Source organism: Ascaphus truei, chromosome 1, assembly GCF_040206685.1.
Source record: "Ascaphus truei isolate aAscTru1 chromosome 1, aAscTru1.hap1, whole genome shotgun sequence".
In the NCBI taxonomy this organism is placed as follows: Eukaryota; Metazoa; Chordata; class Amphibia; order Anura; family Ascaphidae; genus Ascaphus; species Ascaphus truei.
The window spans coordinates 88,765,322-88,782,625 of record NC_134483.1 but is presented as its reverse complement, the minus strand read 5'-3'; the positions used below and the strand labels follow the sequence as shown (position 1 = coordinate 88,782,625).

Sequence of the window (17,304 nt, the reverse complement as noted above, 5' to 3'; positions counted from 1 at the left end):
ATGTTCCTCCGTCTCCTAAACAATCTCAACATTTTGAAATGAGTAGCTGTGAATGAGCAGGTAATGTGCGTCCTTTAAATAGGTATGTGATGATGTCAGGTGACATAGTAAAATCCAAGGTGTTACATTAACATAATAAAGTACTTGTGTGGCAAGCTGTGTGCAGTTGTTGTTATAAGTATTTGTTGTGTGTATTCTGCAGGGAATGATGATATTTGCCAATGATGTGACGTGATGCTTTGTACAAACATTGCTTGCAAATAAATAGTTGCATGTGCAATGCATGTAAAACTTCTGAACGCAAGAGTCAGTCATGTAATGAGACAAAAAGGCTGAGATTGATGTGGGAAAAGTTTTGTGTAACATGTGTAATTAGCCATGTTATTGTGACATGTTGCCAACAATGAATAGTCGTGTGCATATGCATGCATTTCTGTAATGAGGATAGTTGCTATAGAATGAGTTTACAAGGTGTCCCAATGATGAATTACTGTACATGTGTGTATAAGTTAGGCTGAAGTGCTTGTAATGCAACGGTTATAATGTAAACATGCAATGTGATTGCGCGTCCAATAAGTGACGTCATGAAAATAGGGAGGACCAAACCTAGATGTAAACATGAGCATAAAGATGTACATGAACGTTTAAAGATGCGTCACACATTACAAGCATTGTGTAATGTTAAGGAACATGAATATACGGTGTATGTGTGACATGTGTGACATCATGTAAACAATTGTCGCTCAATTCAGTAAAATGTGTGCTATGATGTGAGGTTCTCCTTTAAGAGTTGAGTATAGTATTTTCCCTTGCCACACCATCACATGATGAGTAATGTGACCCGCAAATGCTGAAAACATGTAAAAGTATAATGTTATGCAAATAATACACGTCAGCTGTGACACAATGCAGGGAATGCCCCCCACACTGTAATGCAAATCCCCTTTGTATTGTGAGCAATGAAACGTAAACAGTACTATACTGTTATACGTCCCCGCTCCATTGACTCCATTGATGTACAGAAGATTTTTTTTTTCTAAGTGCCGTTCCGGCAGCCTTAGCGATCGTTCTCCCGTCCAAACTGCCAACTTTAGTTGGCGGGAGAAATTGGCCATAACATCTCAATTTCGTAGTGCCGATCAGCCCCGATAAGCTGTTTTTTTTTGTTGAATCCAGCCGATTTAAAAAAATGGCGATCAGTGGCGAAAACAGGCTTATCGGCTGTCGACTGGCCATAACAAAATAATCGGCTCCGAAACCTGGCGAAATCAAGCACTTATCGGCGCTTACTGAATCTCAAACCCAATTTTGGCTATAAAATGGTGATAATTCCCTTATCAACGCTTACTGCATGAGGCCCTAGGTCAGAGAAATATATATATAGCCAGGGGCTACATCGCTACACCCATAACAAATGTTCTCTAGTCATGCTTATTCTTCAATTGACGGTACAACATGTAATTGTAAAATCAAATAATAAAATGTTGTTAACTTTTGAATCAATTAACCAAAAATATACGTATGGAATACGCTGTTTCGAAATGAGAAAATATTAATTTACTGTAGCTGAGTAAGGCGAGGTACGGAGACAGAAAGGGATATTGTGAACATCTGTGGCTGGGTTTAGAATTGAGCACACAACCTTAAATATACCTTTAATCAGGTAGTGTTAGGACCTGCTAATGGTCATGCCTTCATGTGGCTTGCAGGCTTATAAATCTTTGGCCAAAGGATTTAACTAAATGACCCCTTTTCAAGAGAATATATACGTATTTCACTGTGTATTTTTGTCATATTGGATGTAGCTTCAGCGTTTTTTTGTCTTTTCTTAAATATCCAAGATCAATACTTAAATCATTACCTTCATTTTTCATCTATAACCATAAATGTAATTTGTTATTGAATAGTTATGAACTCATTGATTTAACAGATCCAGGCATTCAGAAAGATTGCATTCCTTTCTTCCCTTGTGATGCCAGAAGGAAAAAGTTGAGCAGAACAGAATCCTACATATTCTTTTCTTTTTTTTTGTATGTTTTCTAGATAAGAGCATCAAATAACGGCACTGAGGGGAGTAATATAATAGTATGAAGAGCATTTGATTTGACATCTTTAACAAATACTAATGCAATGAAAAACCTTCTGCACAATTGATATAACATGTCAATTAAATATAAATTCTTGAAACATATTGCATAAACCCCTAATAAGACACAGACCCTTATTTATCACACAGTCCCAAATAGAAATAGATGCAGCAGTAGATTTAATTAGCTGTAATGTAAGAGAACAACAATGACTCGAATTCATGCATGAGGAATTATAAGCCTCTTCTTGAAACCTAATAGAGCTCCTCATAAACTGATAAGGGAAATAATAGGAAAGATTATTGAAATCTTGTTGTAGCTCAAGTGGGAATTCAAGAAACAGTCTCTGAAAGTACCAAAAGTATGGACATTTTTCACCCAATCCACTGGCCTTTGTGCACTGCAGGGTATATGTATGAAAAGAAGTGCGCCATGGCCGTTTAATCGAATGTCATATACAGTATGCTTCTTAATATCTTTTGATTTGTTACTCAGGAGCTATGTAGGTTGATGAAATCAATGGACTTTGTATAAGGCTGAGTCCTTTACCTCATCCGTCCGACGCACGTTTCCTTACCCCACTTGCGGTCTCTTCTAGGAACGTTCGAACGTGTATACAGTATGCGGGGTGTGCTTATATTGTTGACTATTGCTCAGTCACATGACTACAGTTGTGGGAGTGGTGGTGATGCATGTGACAATGCATCAGGTGCAAGTGATGATACTGGGATAATTGTAAAATATTTAGCAAATGCATCAATAAGTAAAGGAAAAACTGCAAGTGGTAACACGCCTATATTTTAATTATTTAAACATAACCAAACATCATCAACATCAACCCCCTGTTAGTCATTTCTACAACATACGACATAATTATCACCAGTATCATTGACCAGTGGTTCATGTTGTGATGACCCAACACCACCAGCACCACAGCAACAAATAATGATCACAATGGCCAGAACCACCAGTTAGTGCATTTCTCCAGCGCTATTGTGTGGCGTGCAGATTCTGTAGATCTTCCTTATGTTGAACAGTTGTAAAAACAGATAGAGCTGGTACCCAGTTTGGCTCTGCATTAAACTGTGACATGCAGACCATCACAATTCAAAGGGGCAGATAGCCATAGATAGTCCGGGTAAGACAAAAGGGGGTAATAGCAGATCGACAACACAATGTACTGACAGGTGCAGATGGAATGGCTCACTGTCACCGCAAACACCATAAACACGGTTACAATTGGCTTATGGTGAATTTGGTGATGATGGTGATTTATTTTTTGGTGTAATAGGGATGATGATGAATAGTAGTGATTATGATAATGATGACAGTGTGGGTGGTAGCCACAGCAGTTTGCAAACCAGACATGTCGGTGCTACTTTTAGTAGTACAAGCAGCCAGATAAGCACCCGAAAGCAACACCAGCAGCCCACAGTTCAGGAAGCATTTGAGAAGGTGAACAAATTCCACTGCCCCCAGGACAGAGCTTTACTGCTGAATAGCAATTTAGCAAAAATGTTTGCTATGGACTTGCTGCCTTTTAAATATGCAGAATCACCGGAGTTTAGAGATTATGCAATGTACAGAACCACGTTGGAGTATCTCAAGCAGATCATATCATAAAACAGGGCAGCACGGTACACATTCCTTGTTTTGCACACGTACTCAATTTAATAGTCACTCATTTCCTAGCTCAATGTAATGTAGGAGACTGCAGGGCATTTGTCAGTTTTCAGAAAAATATGTGCTCACTTTAGCAGATTCTACACAGCCCGTAATGCCCTGTCTAGGCTGCAGTAAAAAAACAGCCTGCCTCATCACCAGCTAAAAATGCAGGTTCCTATACACTAGAATTCAAAATGATATATGCCTGAATGTCTCCATGAGCAGCAGAAGGCGGTCAATGATTATGTAATGGAGCATGCCAATCAGCTGGATGGGGCCTTTCCCACTCTTGTAAGCTGTGATGATGCTGTCATAAGCCAGATCATCCCTATAATTTTCCTCCTTGAAAAAACACTATACTATACATCTGCTGCTCTTGCTCTTCAAAACTCCCACATCAGTTTTACTAGAGGGGCACTAGTAGAACCACACCTGCCCCAGCCACCATTCTCCATAACAAAAATAACATGTAAACAAACAAACAATCTCTCTTTTCCCCTCTGCAGTCCCTGTTGTCTCTGCCTTTGCCTGCCTGATCCAACTCCCTACCTGCCTACCTACTCTCACACTAACCCAGCCAGCAGCTCACACCCAGCTCCCTTCACTCTCAATCTGGACAAGAACAGTGAGGGGCTTAGCGCATGCGCGTGTAATTTGAATGTTTTAACATGTGGAAATGAACATAATGTCAAAACATTTCTCAGCGGATTTTATAACATGCGGAGAAAAGGAGGGCGCAGGGAAAATGATGGTGAGTTTGTAACTGTCAAAATTGCCTGTGAATCAAATTTTGTTTTTAAAACACCACAAAGAATTTGCTTCTCGAATTTTGACGCATTTGCCCACCTCTAGTCTCTATTATGTTTTGAAGGATCATGAACATTCTCAGTCTCTTCCATTGTTTTCTTTACTTCTAAACAAACAAAAGTATTGTTTCTTTTACATTCTACTATTTTGTGCCGCCTGCCTTTATATGGATTTTTACTAGAGCTTCCCAAACCAGTCCTCATCTAGCCAGATTACTATACATTTTATGGATGACTGATTAATACTGTAGTGATTGTGTGGGGAACTATTAGCTAGTTAACCGATCCGGTGCTCAGAAGGAAAATAGAATGCTGAAACGCTGGCTGTATAAGTCTCTAGTAAACACATATACCTTCCCTAGACCCACTGGCAAAGGGGAAGGGGTGAATAGAAGAGGGACAACTCGTATGGAAATCTTGAACTGCTACAGTAATCCACAACTGGCTTAGCAATAAGCACCAATAACGTTGTATATAAACTCACGGTTCAGTAGTCCTCTAGATAAAGATGAACTCTTGCTATTGAATGAAAAACCGCAGCCTGTGAGTAGCTCCGTTATCGCAGCATGCAGTCTGTATCCACGAGAGTGTGTCCAATTCAGAGCAATCACCAAACCGGCGTGCTCCCTGTATAATCGTAAACAGCAGGTATCCAGGACATGGAAAGCCGGTACACAGCCAAGAATAAGCCAGAGCTGGACGATATGACTGTGAACAAATTAATTGTTAAAAAAGCATGGAAGTAGAGTCCTGGCGGGTCCTCTAATGCGCTTCACGCCAAAGTGTGTTAGAGGACCCGCCAGGTCCAGCTCTTGCACGGTCATATCGTCCGGCTGTGCACCGGCTTTCCATGTCCTGGATATCTGCTGATTAACACTGTATATAAAAATAGTGAGATTCACTCTAATCACAGATTTATTGTTGTATGTCCTTTTTATGTCCTTTCTTCAGATTTGTATTTCCCCTTGTTTTCTCTGCCTTTGCTGTTGCACGGTATCTTTTCCTTGAATCCCACCCCTGTTGCTATGCTTCTTTGCAGTAGAGCTGTCATTCAGCCTGTTCCCTAAGCACCCACCCTTTCCCCACTACAGGGGTTTGGTTATTTCCTATCTCCCTGTCCCTTGGTTCAGTCCAAGCCTGCTTCTCTCAAGGGCTGCCAGCAGTTGGTTATTTTCAGAGTTTGCTGACTTCTGCACGGTCTCTTATTGCCTCCTGTGAGAGCTTTGTTTCTTACATCTTCCCTATTCCTTACTTTTTTACATCGACATCCCTTAATTTCTGTTCATGTTCCCACAATAAAACATCAGAAATTCAAAGGAGACTCAATTTTATATAGAAGAAGAAATTGAGTGATCTGTCTGTCTCAACTTATTAAGCCACAGTAAGCCTGGGACAGAACAGTAATAAACAGCTCTACTGGACGCAGGCCGGGCAAATGCAAGCTGCCCGACAATTAGGCTCTCAGATCCACCCCTGCGCTACATCCCCACAGCTAGGGCAACCAAGGGCTAAGCTATGGACATCTGCCAGGATATGAATCAGAGCAACGGACACCTGTGAGTATAGCTATCACTACACTGACTGCTGCAAGACACGGACTGGCACTATCTGAGGCAGTCATCAGTCACTGACGCAGGTAACAGAACACACATTGGCAAAGGCCTACAGACACCTGCAGCATGGCAGAACCACACATCAGATTGACAATGCAGATGATGAGTCCTCTATACAACTGCTACAAATGCAAGAGAGTGTAAGGCATAAGCGGGCAGTCACACTTACACAGAAGGACCACAAAAATACGAATCTGACATTGATTGACACTGTGACAAGTTCGAGAAGGCATTGGAGAATACTGGACTCGAAATATTTAATGTTGCAAATACTGACATCAGGAAAAGCAGCTCCAGCAGGCTATAACTCAATTAAGATCCGGCCATACACGTTACCAAATGCTGTCGAGAAATACAGTATATCACTTACATGACAAGAACCAATACCGGAGAAAACCTGCAAGAACGAGACCTACAAAAAGCATTCGATCTGGAACAGTACAATCGCATGCAACGCACAATCAAGGAAGCTGAAAGTAGGAGAAAGGACCTCTTACTGGAGACTGCATCGCAGTGTTCCGGCGCGTCCAGACATTCAACAAGGTCCTTGAACTCAGCACGATCTAGCATATCTAGTATATCTAGCATACGTGCAGGCACTAGAAGGGCACAAAATATCGCAGAGGCCATGCAAGGGCTGCTTACAGTCGAAAGAGGTAGCCATTACATTTCAATTTAGAGCCTGTATTGAAGATGAGGAGCAAAGAGACGCTGCTGCTGGTTCCTCTCATCAAGGACCATTGCACATGATGCATACCCTTCACAGACTGAAACATCAGACTTTACAGACAGTCAAGTGGGTGGAGTATTTAGGGAGCCCAGAATCATATATATTTATATATGATTCTGGGCTCCCTAAATACTATATGAATAGATGTTACCGTTCTGTGACTAACTAAATGCTTTTATTTGAGTGAGCTTTCGAGATACACTGATCTCTTCTTCCGGCGATGTTTCATTAAATAAAGCAGGCAAGGGTTTACTCAAAAACAGTGCATCTTGGAATGTGACTAGGGCCCATCCCTCCCCCCTGTGTAATGTACGATTTATTACTTGTGGTGTTAAATAGTCCCTGTAGCAGCTTTGCATTCAGAAACATTTAAACCTAACCAATTCAAGGCCTCTAACCCGGGGACAAAGCATGCGGGGGTGGAGAAAGAAGAGAAAATATCACCACAATCAGTCACATCCAAGTGTACCGAGGTTTGTGGAGAACGACATGATGGGAGATACTGCTCCAAAATAATGTCTTGTCGCAGTACATCCCAAGAGATAACCTGAAAGGGCTACAAGAATGTATGCCATCATCGATGATCAAAGCAACTGATCATTAGTCAGGTCAGAGTTCTTTGACTTAATATGAGACAACACTTCCACCTACACACTAGAACATGTGCAGGACCTATAGAAACAATAGGGCGGAGAGCAAAGGGCTACCTTATATCATGTGTTCCATAGATAGTAGAATAAAGATACCACTCCTATGCTTATAGAGTGTATTCAGATAATCAGAAAACAGAAGTGAAATTCCCACACCAGACGTGACACATCACCCCCACCTCAGGTGAATAGCTGATTGTATCCCACCATTAGAACAAGACACCCAGATCTTACTACTGCTCGACAGGGACATATTTACAGTAGGTTACACAATTCCACGAACAGCGAATACCCCGTATGATCAAGTGCTCACTTCCAGGGAGACTCCTTTAACAGCGTTCTCTTCACTGGACCAGACTTAACAATAGTCTTCTAGGATTGTTTATCTGATTTTGGAAAGAGCCTATTGCCATAACGGCCGACATTCAACAAGTGTTTTATTGTTTCCTCTTTAGAGAAGACACCAGAAAGGTTCCTGTGGTACCGTAACAAGTTGGTGATGACAAAATCATAGAGTACAGGATGAAAGTGCATGTCTTCGGTAATAGTTTGGCACCTGCAGTGGCTGGACAGGGAATAGTTCCGTGGGCGCCTATAAAATTTTACCACTATAAAGGATATACGAAAACCAAGCCTGTTGGTTGTGAAGATTGTTGATCAGTGGCTGCCTAAGGACTCAGAAGGATAGCCCAAGAAGGAGAAAAAGAATACGGTACAGATGCTCATCGGAACAGATTTCTATGTAGACAATGGGTCCCTACAGAAGAGGAAGCTATCGACTTTCTCAAGAACACAAAATATGCTAGCCAATGTCAACCTAAGGCTCCACAAAATAGCCTCTAATAGCACCATAGTTATGAAGACGTTTGATTCGCATGATCATGCTAATAAACTGAAAGATTTAGATCTTGTGGTTGATAGACCACCTAAACAGTGGAGTATCGGATTGAGCTGAGATCTTAAAATGGACACATTCATGTTCCAAGTATCCATCAAAGAAAAGCCCCAGCGTGGAGTCTTGCCAACAGTCTCTATGACCCCCTCAGATATGTAACCCCAGTCACCAGACGAGGGAAGTCTCTCCTTAGAGAGATGTCTGTGGAAACATGAGACTGGGATACTCCATTACCTCCAGAAATGCAACGAGGTGGGAGGTGTGGAAGGATTCCTTGAAGACCCTCAAGCAACATTAGATCCCACGCAAAATTTCTGTTTTCTCCGATGCTTCTACAAAAGCCGTAGTAGCAGTGGCTTACTTAAAGGTTACAGATACAAATGGAGAACACCATATTAGATTCATCCTTGGCAAAGCTAAGCTGGCACCACAATCTGATTACACAATGCCAAGGCTCGGGCTGTGTGGAGCGGTGTTAGCAGTAGAGATAGCAGAGCTCATAGTAAATAAAATGGACAGTAAACCAGAAGTCATCAAGTTTTATACAGATAGTATAGTGGTGCTAGGTTATATATGCAATCAAACAAGAAGATTATATGTGTATGTTAGCAACAGAGTAGAAAGAATCAGGAAATCTACCAAACAAGAACAATGACACCATGTGCCTACAGACCAGAACCCTGCAGACCATGCTACTAGATCAGTGTCAGCAGCTCACGTGCAGAGTACATCATGGCTTACAGGACCAAAGTTTCTGACACAACCTGATAAGAGGCCATCAGGTCCAGCAGACCACTTTGAATTAGTAGATCCCGAAGTAAACACAGAGGTCCGCCCTCAAGTCTCTGCTCTCGCCACAAATGTAATATCTAATAACATGCTCAGACCCCGTTGTTTCTATCGCTTCTGAAAATGGACAATTCTTCTGCGAGCGATTGCGCATCTCAAACATGTGGCCGCTTCTTTCCATCAAATGCTTGGTGGTAGAGCAGACCGCTGTCACAGTTGGCATCCCTGTAAGAGATGAAGCACCGTCCGTAAAATAACAGAGGGAAAATAGTTTGTCCAGGAAGAAATGTATGCAGAGGAGATCAGCTAAATCAACAGGAAAAGTGATATACCTAAATGTAGTCCCATCTGGAAGTTGAATCCCATCATTGACGAGGATGGCCTTATGAGAATAAGCTGTTGTTTTAGTCATTCCTAATTGAGACGAGAAAAATGCAATCCCGTCATCATTCCTGGCCAAAACCACATCGCTACTCTGTTAGTTCGTCAGTACCATGATCAAGTTATGCATCAGGATCGACATTTCACAAAGGGAGCTATCAGAGCAGCAGTAATACCTGTATGTTGTGTGAACTTTGGCACAAAAAATGCATCTCCGGTGTAATCTAGAGGTGCATCTGATGCCGTATGTTTCCCACTACAGAGACCATTCTTCTAATGTCTCACCTGAACTCTAGCAAATTAGAACATCTTCTATAGCTCCTGAAGAGACATTAAGGAGCCCCAAGCCATCCTTAACTGGTGCACCTGGCTTTGCACCCGTTTCACCAAAGGGACTTTGGAGACCCAATGTTACCAGCCGGTACTATTGAGTTAATATGGACTATGGACTTACAGTTAATGTTTTACTGTATATTTTATTATATGGTCCAAATATGTTTTTTTTTATTTTTAAGTCACAGTAAGCCTGGGACAAAACAGTTTTCAATAAAATCTGGTTAGGTAGTTTTAATATATGCATATGACGTTCCTTTTTGTCGTGCTTAGGGCTGTCTCATATTTATGTGAAATGCAAGTAAAAAGGGTGGGGTGCCATCTTGGAGTCTATTTCTTCAAAAAGCAACTTTCAAAACCTACACTAAAAACTGCACCCACTAAGATCTCAGTCCATTTCAATGTAGAAATATACTTGTGCATGGTTATCATAGCATAGTTGGCTTCATGCTGTTATTAGTTTTGAATGCAGCTTTAACTGAGGTTATTTGAGCACAGCAATGTATGCAGTTTCTTGTGGGTTAAAATGCATGCAGTGAAATGATCGATGTGATTTGCCAGATCATTGCGAGTGTTCATGGCTATCATATCTCACAGGAAAATTGCACCAAAAAAAGAATTAATTCTAATAATAGCTGTCATGTAATATTGGATATCCAGCCATGATTTATGGCAGAGAGATTTACTTCATGGTACCTATCAGTTTCAAAAATACACATTGTTCATGTTTTGGATAATGGAATTCTGGACAGGTGATAAATTATATTGCACACTCAGTCAATATTAATCTTGGCAAATGCTTGTTATGCTTTATACAATGTATTCCATTTAGTTTACATCTGTATTTTAACTCTTTGAACTAATAGTTACGAGGTTAAAGTCTTGAGGGGCCCTTTTATTATGGATCTGTCTGAGATGTTCCATAATGAAATACAGTTTACAAGTATTGTGTGAACATTTTTGATCTACAGTATCATTCTCATTTGAAAGAATGAGAATGACCCATTCAACTAGCACAATGAGACCAAATGGACATCCTGGGTGTCTCTGCATACGTTGTTAGGGTTGTGTTGGTGCGAACTGAGTATCCGGGTATCACTTGGAATATCCATTTCTTTGCTTGAATGGTATAATTAGGTTATTCATGCCATTTTTCCGAACTTACGATTTATGATTTGTGTAGGGGTTTTGCAGAGCAATTGACGGAATTTCAGTAGGAACGGGATTACTTTATAAACATAGTGAAGTCTGTTAAGTGCTTTGTCATCTGTCATAACTGCTCTCCATTTTTGTTTTACATACAATATGAAACAATATGAAACACCCTGCTTGACAGAGCTCGATAAATAGCTGCCATTGCATGCCATCCATCAACAACATGGCACAAACACTAAATAAACATAATTTCTGCCATTTTCAATTGTTGTTTCTTTATGGACCACATTTGCCTCAAATTTAATGTCACAATTCTCCCTGCTCATGATTATTATGTTTATTATTATTATTATTATTATTTTCAATTCCCCACATTCTGTTCTGTTGGTTTCCATGGAGCAGAACCAATAGTGTTATCACTAAGATAATGTGGTTGACCAATGACTTTTCAGTGCTTTTGGGATTTTAAACAGCCAGCAGCAGCATTGCCAGCAAGCCAATGAATGAGATAACATGGCTTTTATGTGCATTATTTTCCATTCAATGATTGCAGAAGTTGGAACCTTTGTTTTGTGCTACAGCTGCATTGTTAAGAAGAAAACAGATTAGGGCAATTGTTATCAAACCTCTCCTCTGGGCCCTCAGCCAGATCAGGTTTCTGAGGCAACCACCTACAGAAACATTCTATTCATATGAAAATTAGATACATTCACCTGTGTACAAGTGCATTCGTTATCCCTAAAACCTGGTGTGGGCAGGTTTGAAAACCACTGGGGATTGATAAAAAAAATGATATGTGTGTGGTAGAGTGCCACTTTACTGATACAATTGTGTCACTATTTCCACACAGTTTTCTGTAGAGTGGTGAGTTTTGCAGTGATTGCGCTGTGTTAGGCTGCGGCCATGCTGGCGCTGACAGCCCTCATGCTTAGAGAGTGGTGACGTCACCAGCTCTCCAAGCATGAGCGCCAGGTGTCCTTGCTATTTCGCAAGCGCGCGCTGGGGGGCGTTGCAGGCAAGCTGAGCGCGGTTCAGTCAGGTTTTTTTTTAATGTAAACGCCAAGCATGTGTGAGCGTGTGTGCCCGCGCACGAGCACCGCATGAGCGGGGACGTCTAAATGTAAATTGCTAGAAGTAACCTCGCCAAGCACCGCCCGGTCAGCATGGTCAGCGGTAGCGTGGCCGCAGCCTAAGTCTTAAATACACATGCTTGTTTGTTTGTGTCTTGCTGGGCTAATTACGCTCTCTGGGACATATATAATTTATCAATGTGATGCAAAAGTTTTCTGTAGCTTCAATTGGAACCTGTGGCATACAGTATGTGTGAAGGATGTTACCTGAGCTCTTTACACCTGTCCCTTATCTCTTAAGCAAAAGTAAATGCCGTTGCCACCACAGATCTAACTAATTAAATAGACGCAATTCTGTACTTCTTTTTTGTCACAAACTTTGCTACATCTTATTATACTATTGCTCCAAACAAATCCTCCCATTCGTACAAAATCCACTCCCCGAGCTGCTGGCTCTTGCAAGCGGAGCACAGTTAATACAAAGCAGCTTTATACATAGATGCCAAGGGGCACAGAGTCAAAATAATACCATTTCCATAATATTTGTAGCTTCAGTTTACAGTGTTTGATACATATGCATTTGGGAAAATAATGGTACTCCCTGTGATTCCCAAGGCAATCATAAAAGAACAGATGAATAGCATTATATAAAGGTTTCGCTTCGTAACTAGACACTACCCAGTGTGAAGAGGCAGTGTTCGAGTCCCTGTCTGGTTGTTAACAAACTGAATATATTTTAACTTTGCAACTTCAATATTTAAGTTAAGAAAAAAAGCATATATTTTCTTTGGCTGCATATCACCTTTTTTCAGTGAGCCTTCTTCAACACATAAATAACCCTGTCAATATAATTCCTACATTCCAAATACACCCACATAATAGTGGGGACGACATTTAGAAGAGTTTGAACAGCTTGATGGTATGCACAGAATTTACTTATTATAATGTGCTTTTAATTTGTGACTTTGTACTTATGCGATACCATGCTGATTTAATCCACACTTTTTAAAGTACTGTAATCTTTCAGCATCCTTTACAGTTCAGTTTTGACCTCACTACCAAGAATGCCTCAAGTGTCACTTAAACTTTCTTGTACTGTTGTATGTATATAAATTATTATTATAATTTATTAATAACGCGCCAACATATTCCGTAGCACAGTACAATAGGGTTGGAGGAATGAAAAACAATAAAATAACAAACAGAAACTTCCATTGTTAGAGTAGGTAAGGAGGGACCTGCCCCAAGGAGCTTACAATCTACTGTATAAGGAAGGGAAAGTGGAAACGCAGGGTACAGGGGGGTGAGAAGGCTGGTGTGTTTCTGATAGCGGCATTTTAATTGATGAAGTTGGCATTGAGGAAGAAGTAAGTGGGATTGTGCGTAGGTGGAGCTGTGAGAGCAGGGAACTGTGTGAAGATGGAAATGCTTCAATATACAGCTGACATATTTGACTGAAGACTAATAACAGAGGAGCTGTAACATAAGCCCTTTTTCTGATCGCCGGTTGCCGCCTTTGCTGGGTGTTGGACTCTAGTGTTTCTAAGAGCATCTGAGGTGAAGTGAAACAGTTGAGCAGCAAACAGACCCCCACCGCAGAGATGCATTGGGGAGATGCTGATGACATCGAGGTCTTTTACTCAGGGGTGGATTTCCCACATGGCTAACTAGGCTATAGACTAGCGCGGCAATTTTGGGGGGAGGCAATTTGTGTGTGTCTTACCTTTTCTGGAGCGAGCCTCCTCCTGCAGCATCGCGTCATGGCGATGTGATGTCCCATGATGCTGCGACGTCACGTTTCCATGACAACTGTTGTCACATGCCACCGTGACGTCGTGACATCATGACGTCGTGCGTGCGGAGGAGGGCCTCCCCTGAGCCCACAGGCTGCAAAAAGGTAAGTCCGCCACTGCTTTTACTGATGATGATAACCTTGTCCATGCTGGCTTACTGGGCACGAGCAGTGAAGGTGAAGCATATTGGGAAGAGTCTCTTGGGGGGCTGCCTTTGCTGCAGCACGGGTGTTATTTATTTCTAAGGCTGTGTCCACTGTGCCGCTTGGCACTTGGTGCTTAGCGTGGTCAGCACAATGAATGTGAATGTGTCCGGCCACGCTCACGCGCACCCATGACCGTACGCTCGTGGGTGCTATGTGCTTGCAGAGACAGATTCATTTGTCTTCCAGGCGCGCTGAAGGGTCACATGACCTCCTCAACCAATCAGCGCCAGTCACTGCTCGGCCACGGCCCCCCCCCCACCCGCTGGACATGCCGGACAGCCAAGCGCTCATGCTTGGAGAGTTGCTGACGTCACCACTCTCAAGCATGAGCGCGGTCAGCGGCACAGTGGACGCAGCCTAAGAGTCTTTGAGGTGAAGTATGTAAATCAGCAACAACTCTTTTTATACACAGATTACTAACCTCAACACTTTTCCCCCGGACCACTTCAAAGTGAATAACAATTTGAAAGACCACCATTCTCCACTTAGCTCTGTTTATCAATATTTTTCTTTGACCAGAACTGCCTTCATTACTTAATGGTGAAAGCCACAATGGCGGAAAAAAACCGGTGTAAATTTTAAAGGGTTTGGGGAATTACTCTTAAGGTCATAGAACGCCCAGAGGGTCCCAAGTTTCAGGACCAATGTTAACAATAATCTGTGAGGCAAGTAAATGGACTTTTAAGTGTTTTCAGTTTTATTATATCCGGAACAGCAAAGGATTTTGGCCACCAAAGCCTTAACGTTTCATTTGTTTATAGACACATCAATAATGTTTGGATTGTACATTTATTCAAGCTGTATTTTTAGATGACATATACTGCAATCAGTGCTGTTATACCCCATGAAATAGGTAAGGTACATATATGTCCACTTGACTTTTCATAACCCCACATTTTATTTCTTGTAGCATTGGGGGCGCTCTTCCAACTGCATTTTCCTACTTTTCGGAAGTGCTTGCACGAGAGAAACGCGGAGAACACTTGAGCTGGTTGTGTATGTTTTGGATGATCGGTGGAATCTATGCATCAGCCATGGCGTGGGCAATAATTCCACATTACGGTAAGTGGATCCTTCAGTTTTTACAGTCTAAAATTAAGATGTCCTTTTAAAACATGTCTAGTTATTTAAGCAATAAAGTTCACATAGGTAAAAATACTAATTACTGCACAGTTAATATAGAAAAATGGCATAGGTGCCAGACTCGTCACCATTGATCAGATAGTCAAGGAAAAGAAATGATGACTTCAATGAACTAACATTTGGGGCCATGGCAGTGATTTTATTTTTAAATAAAAAAGTACATACTGTACTTACAAAATAAATAAAAAATAAAAAAACATTAGAATAAATAAGCCTGAGTGTTCTTGCACGAAGAATCTGATCCATGGAACCTCACATTACATTCTACTGGATGGATGTATATATACAGGCATACCCCGGTTTAAGGACACTCACTTTAAGTACACTCGCGAGTAAGTACATATCGCTCAATAGGCAAACGGCCGTTTACGCATGCGCCTGTCAGCACGTCCTGAACAGCAATACCGTCTCCCTACCTGTACCGAAGCTGTGCGCAAGCGGGGAGACTATAGAGCCTGTTACAAATGCGTTATTTACATCAGTTATACACGTATATGACAATTGCAGTACAGTACATGCATCGATAAGTGGGGAAAAGGTAGTGCTTCACTTTAAGTACATTTTCGCTTTACATACATGCTCCGGTCCCATTGCGTACGTTAATGCGGGGTATGCCTGTATATATAAAGCAGAAAATAGCCGTGTTAGTCCAGTTGCGATAGTGCAGAATAAATGCATCAGAACTCATTTATTCTGCACTATATATATAACAAAAATCCTCCACCGTAGTGTACAGCGAATAAAAGTATTACTTTACAGTAAACAACATAACACAATGCACAATGCATCCAGTATTTATAGTATATTTAGTCATTTAATCAGTTTTACATTTATTATTTTTAGAAACCTGCTTCATAGACAAAAATATGGAAACCTATTTAAAATCATAATGTGAAATTACAGATCTAAGGATCATAGTTCTTGAGATGAGTGGGTCTTCTCAGTTACAATAGTTACATACAGTAGTAGATGAAGTTGAAAAAATGCATATAGTCAGTGAGTTCAACATATGTTAAATTTAGATGACAGATACTTATCCTAAATTTGTATTTACAGTACAGTATTTACAGTTGAAGATACTATTCTAAGAAGAGTCTGTATTTTTTCCACTAAGTACACGACTATCACATCAAATACTGTATATAATTACATTTAACACCCCTGTCAGGTATGTTTGAAATAAATAATGTAAGACAGCATGGTTTGCTCTTTAATCCCATGAGTGATTCTTTTGTTTATTGAATGCATGTGCACTTCAAGGTCCTTTTTGATAAGTAAATGATTATATACTATTGGCAGGTCCTGGTGGTTAGATTAGAATTGGATACCATAACATGACAGCATCCATTAGTGTGCATTGTGAAGGAGTCCCAAGCCATGCTCAACACAACGAGAGGTCCTTGAGGAGTAATTAGGCTGTCCAAACGTGGTAAAATAAGTAGCACTTTTGTTTTTATAGTGACACTTCCATACGGGAAAACTACATTTAAAAAAACATTCATAAAACACGAGGAAGTTTCTCTAAAACACGTTAAACAAAAGAACTGAGATAAAATGAGGGTTGTTTATATGTTTACACAAACCGAAAAGAATCGAGCGCAAATATAATTTAAAGGTGATAAATGTGAACACACTTGTGTAATAGAACCTATAATGAATTTATACAATCCCTGAAAGTAGTGCTGCTCCCGAAATGGACTTAATCCAAGTCCGTAAACGAATGGTAAAAGCAGATTCAGGAGCGCAAATAGATCCAGGTATATGCTGTATGAAAAATAAAAAAACAAATATAGTGCAATACAGTATTGTGAATTCGGGAAATGGGTGAAATAATCAATGAATAACTCACATGCTCCGTGAGTGGTATATGCAGTGCGGTTGTTCAGAGTAACCAACTTGTGTGTGCTTCCAAGCACTCTCGTTATGGTGTCTGTCAGAGCCAGATGAAGAAAGTAAGGGGACAAAGGGAGGGGAATCCCCGATATAAA

At 40.9% G+C, this 17,304-nt stretch overlaps 1 protein-coding gene across 1 annotated transcript in view; it reads left to right on the top strand.

Annotated features, from left to right (window-relative positions):
* SV2C (synaptic vesicle glycoprotein 2C) overlaps positions 1-17,304 on the top strand; it is a 298,491-nt gene that overhangs the window by 188,918 nt on the left and 92,269 nt on the right. The window contains exon 4 of the mRNA XM_075591316.1: positions 15,084-15,235. Within this exon, the coding sequence (XP_075447431.1) occupies positions 15,084-15,235 (152 nt within the window). The remainder of the gene's footprint in view (positions 1-15,083; positions 15,236-17,304) is intronic.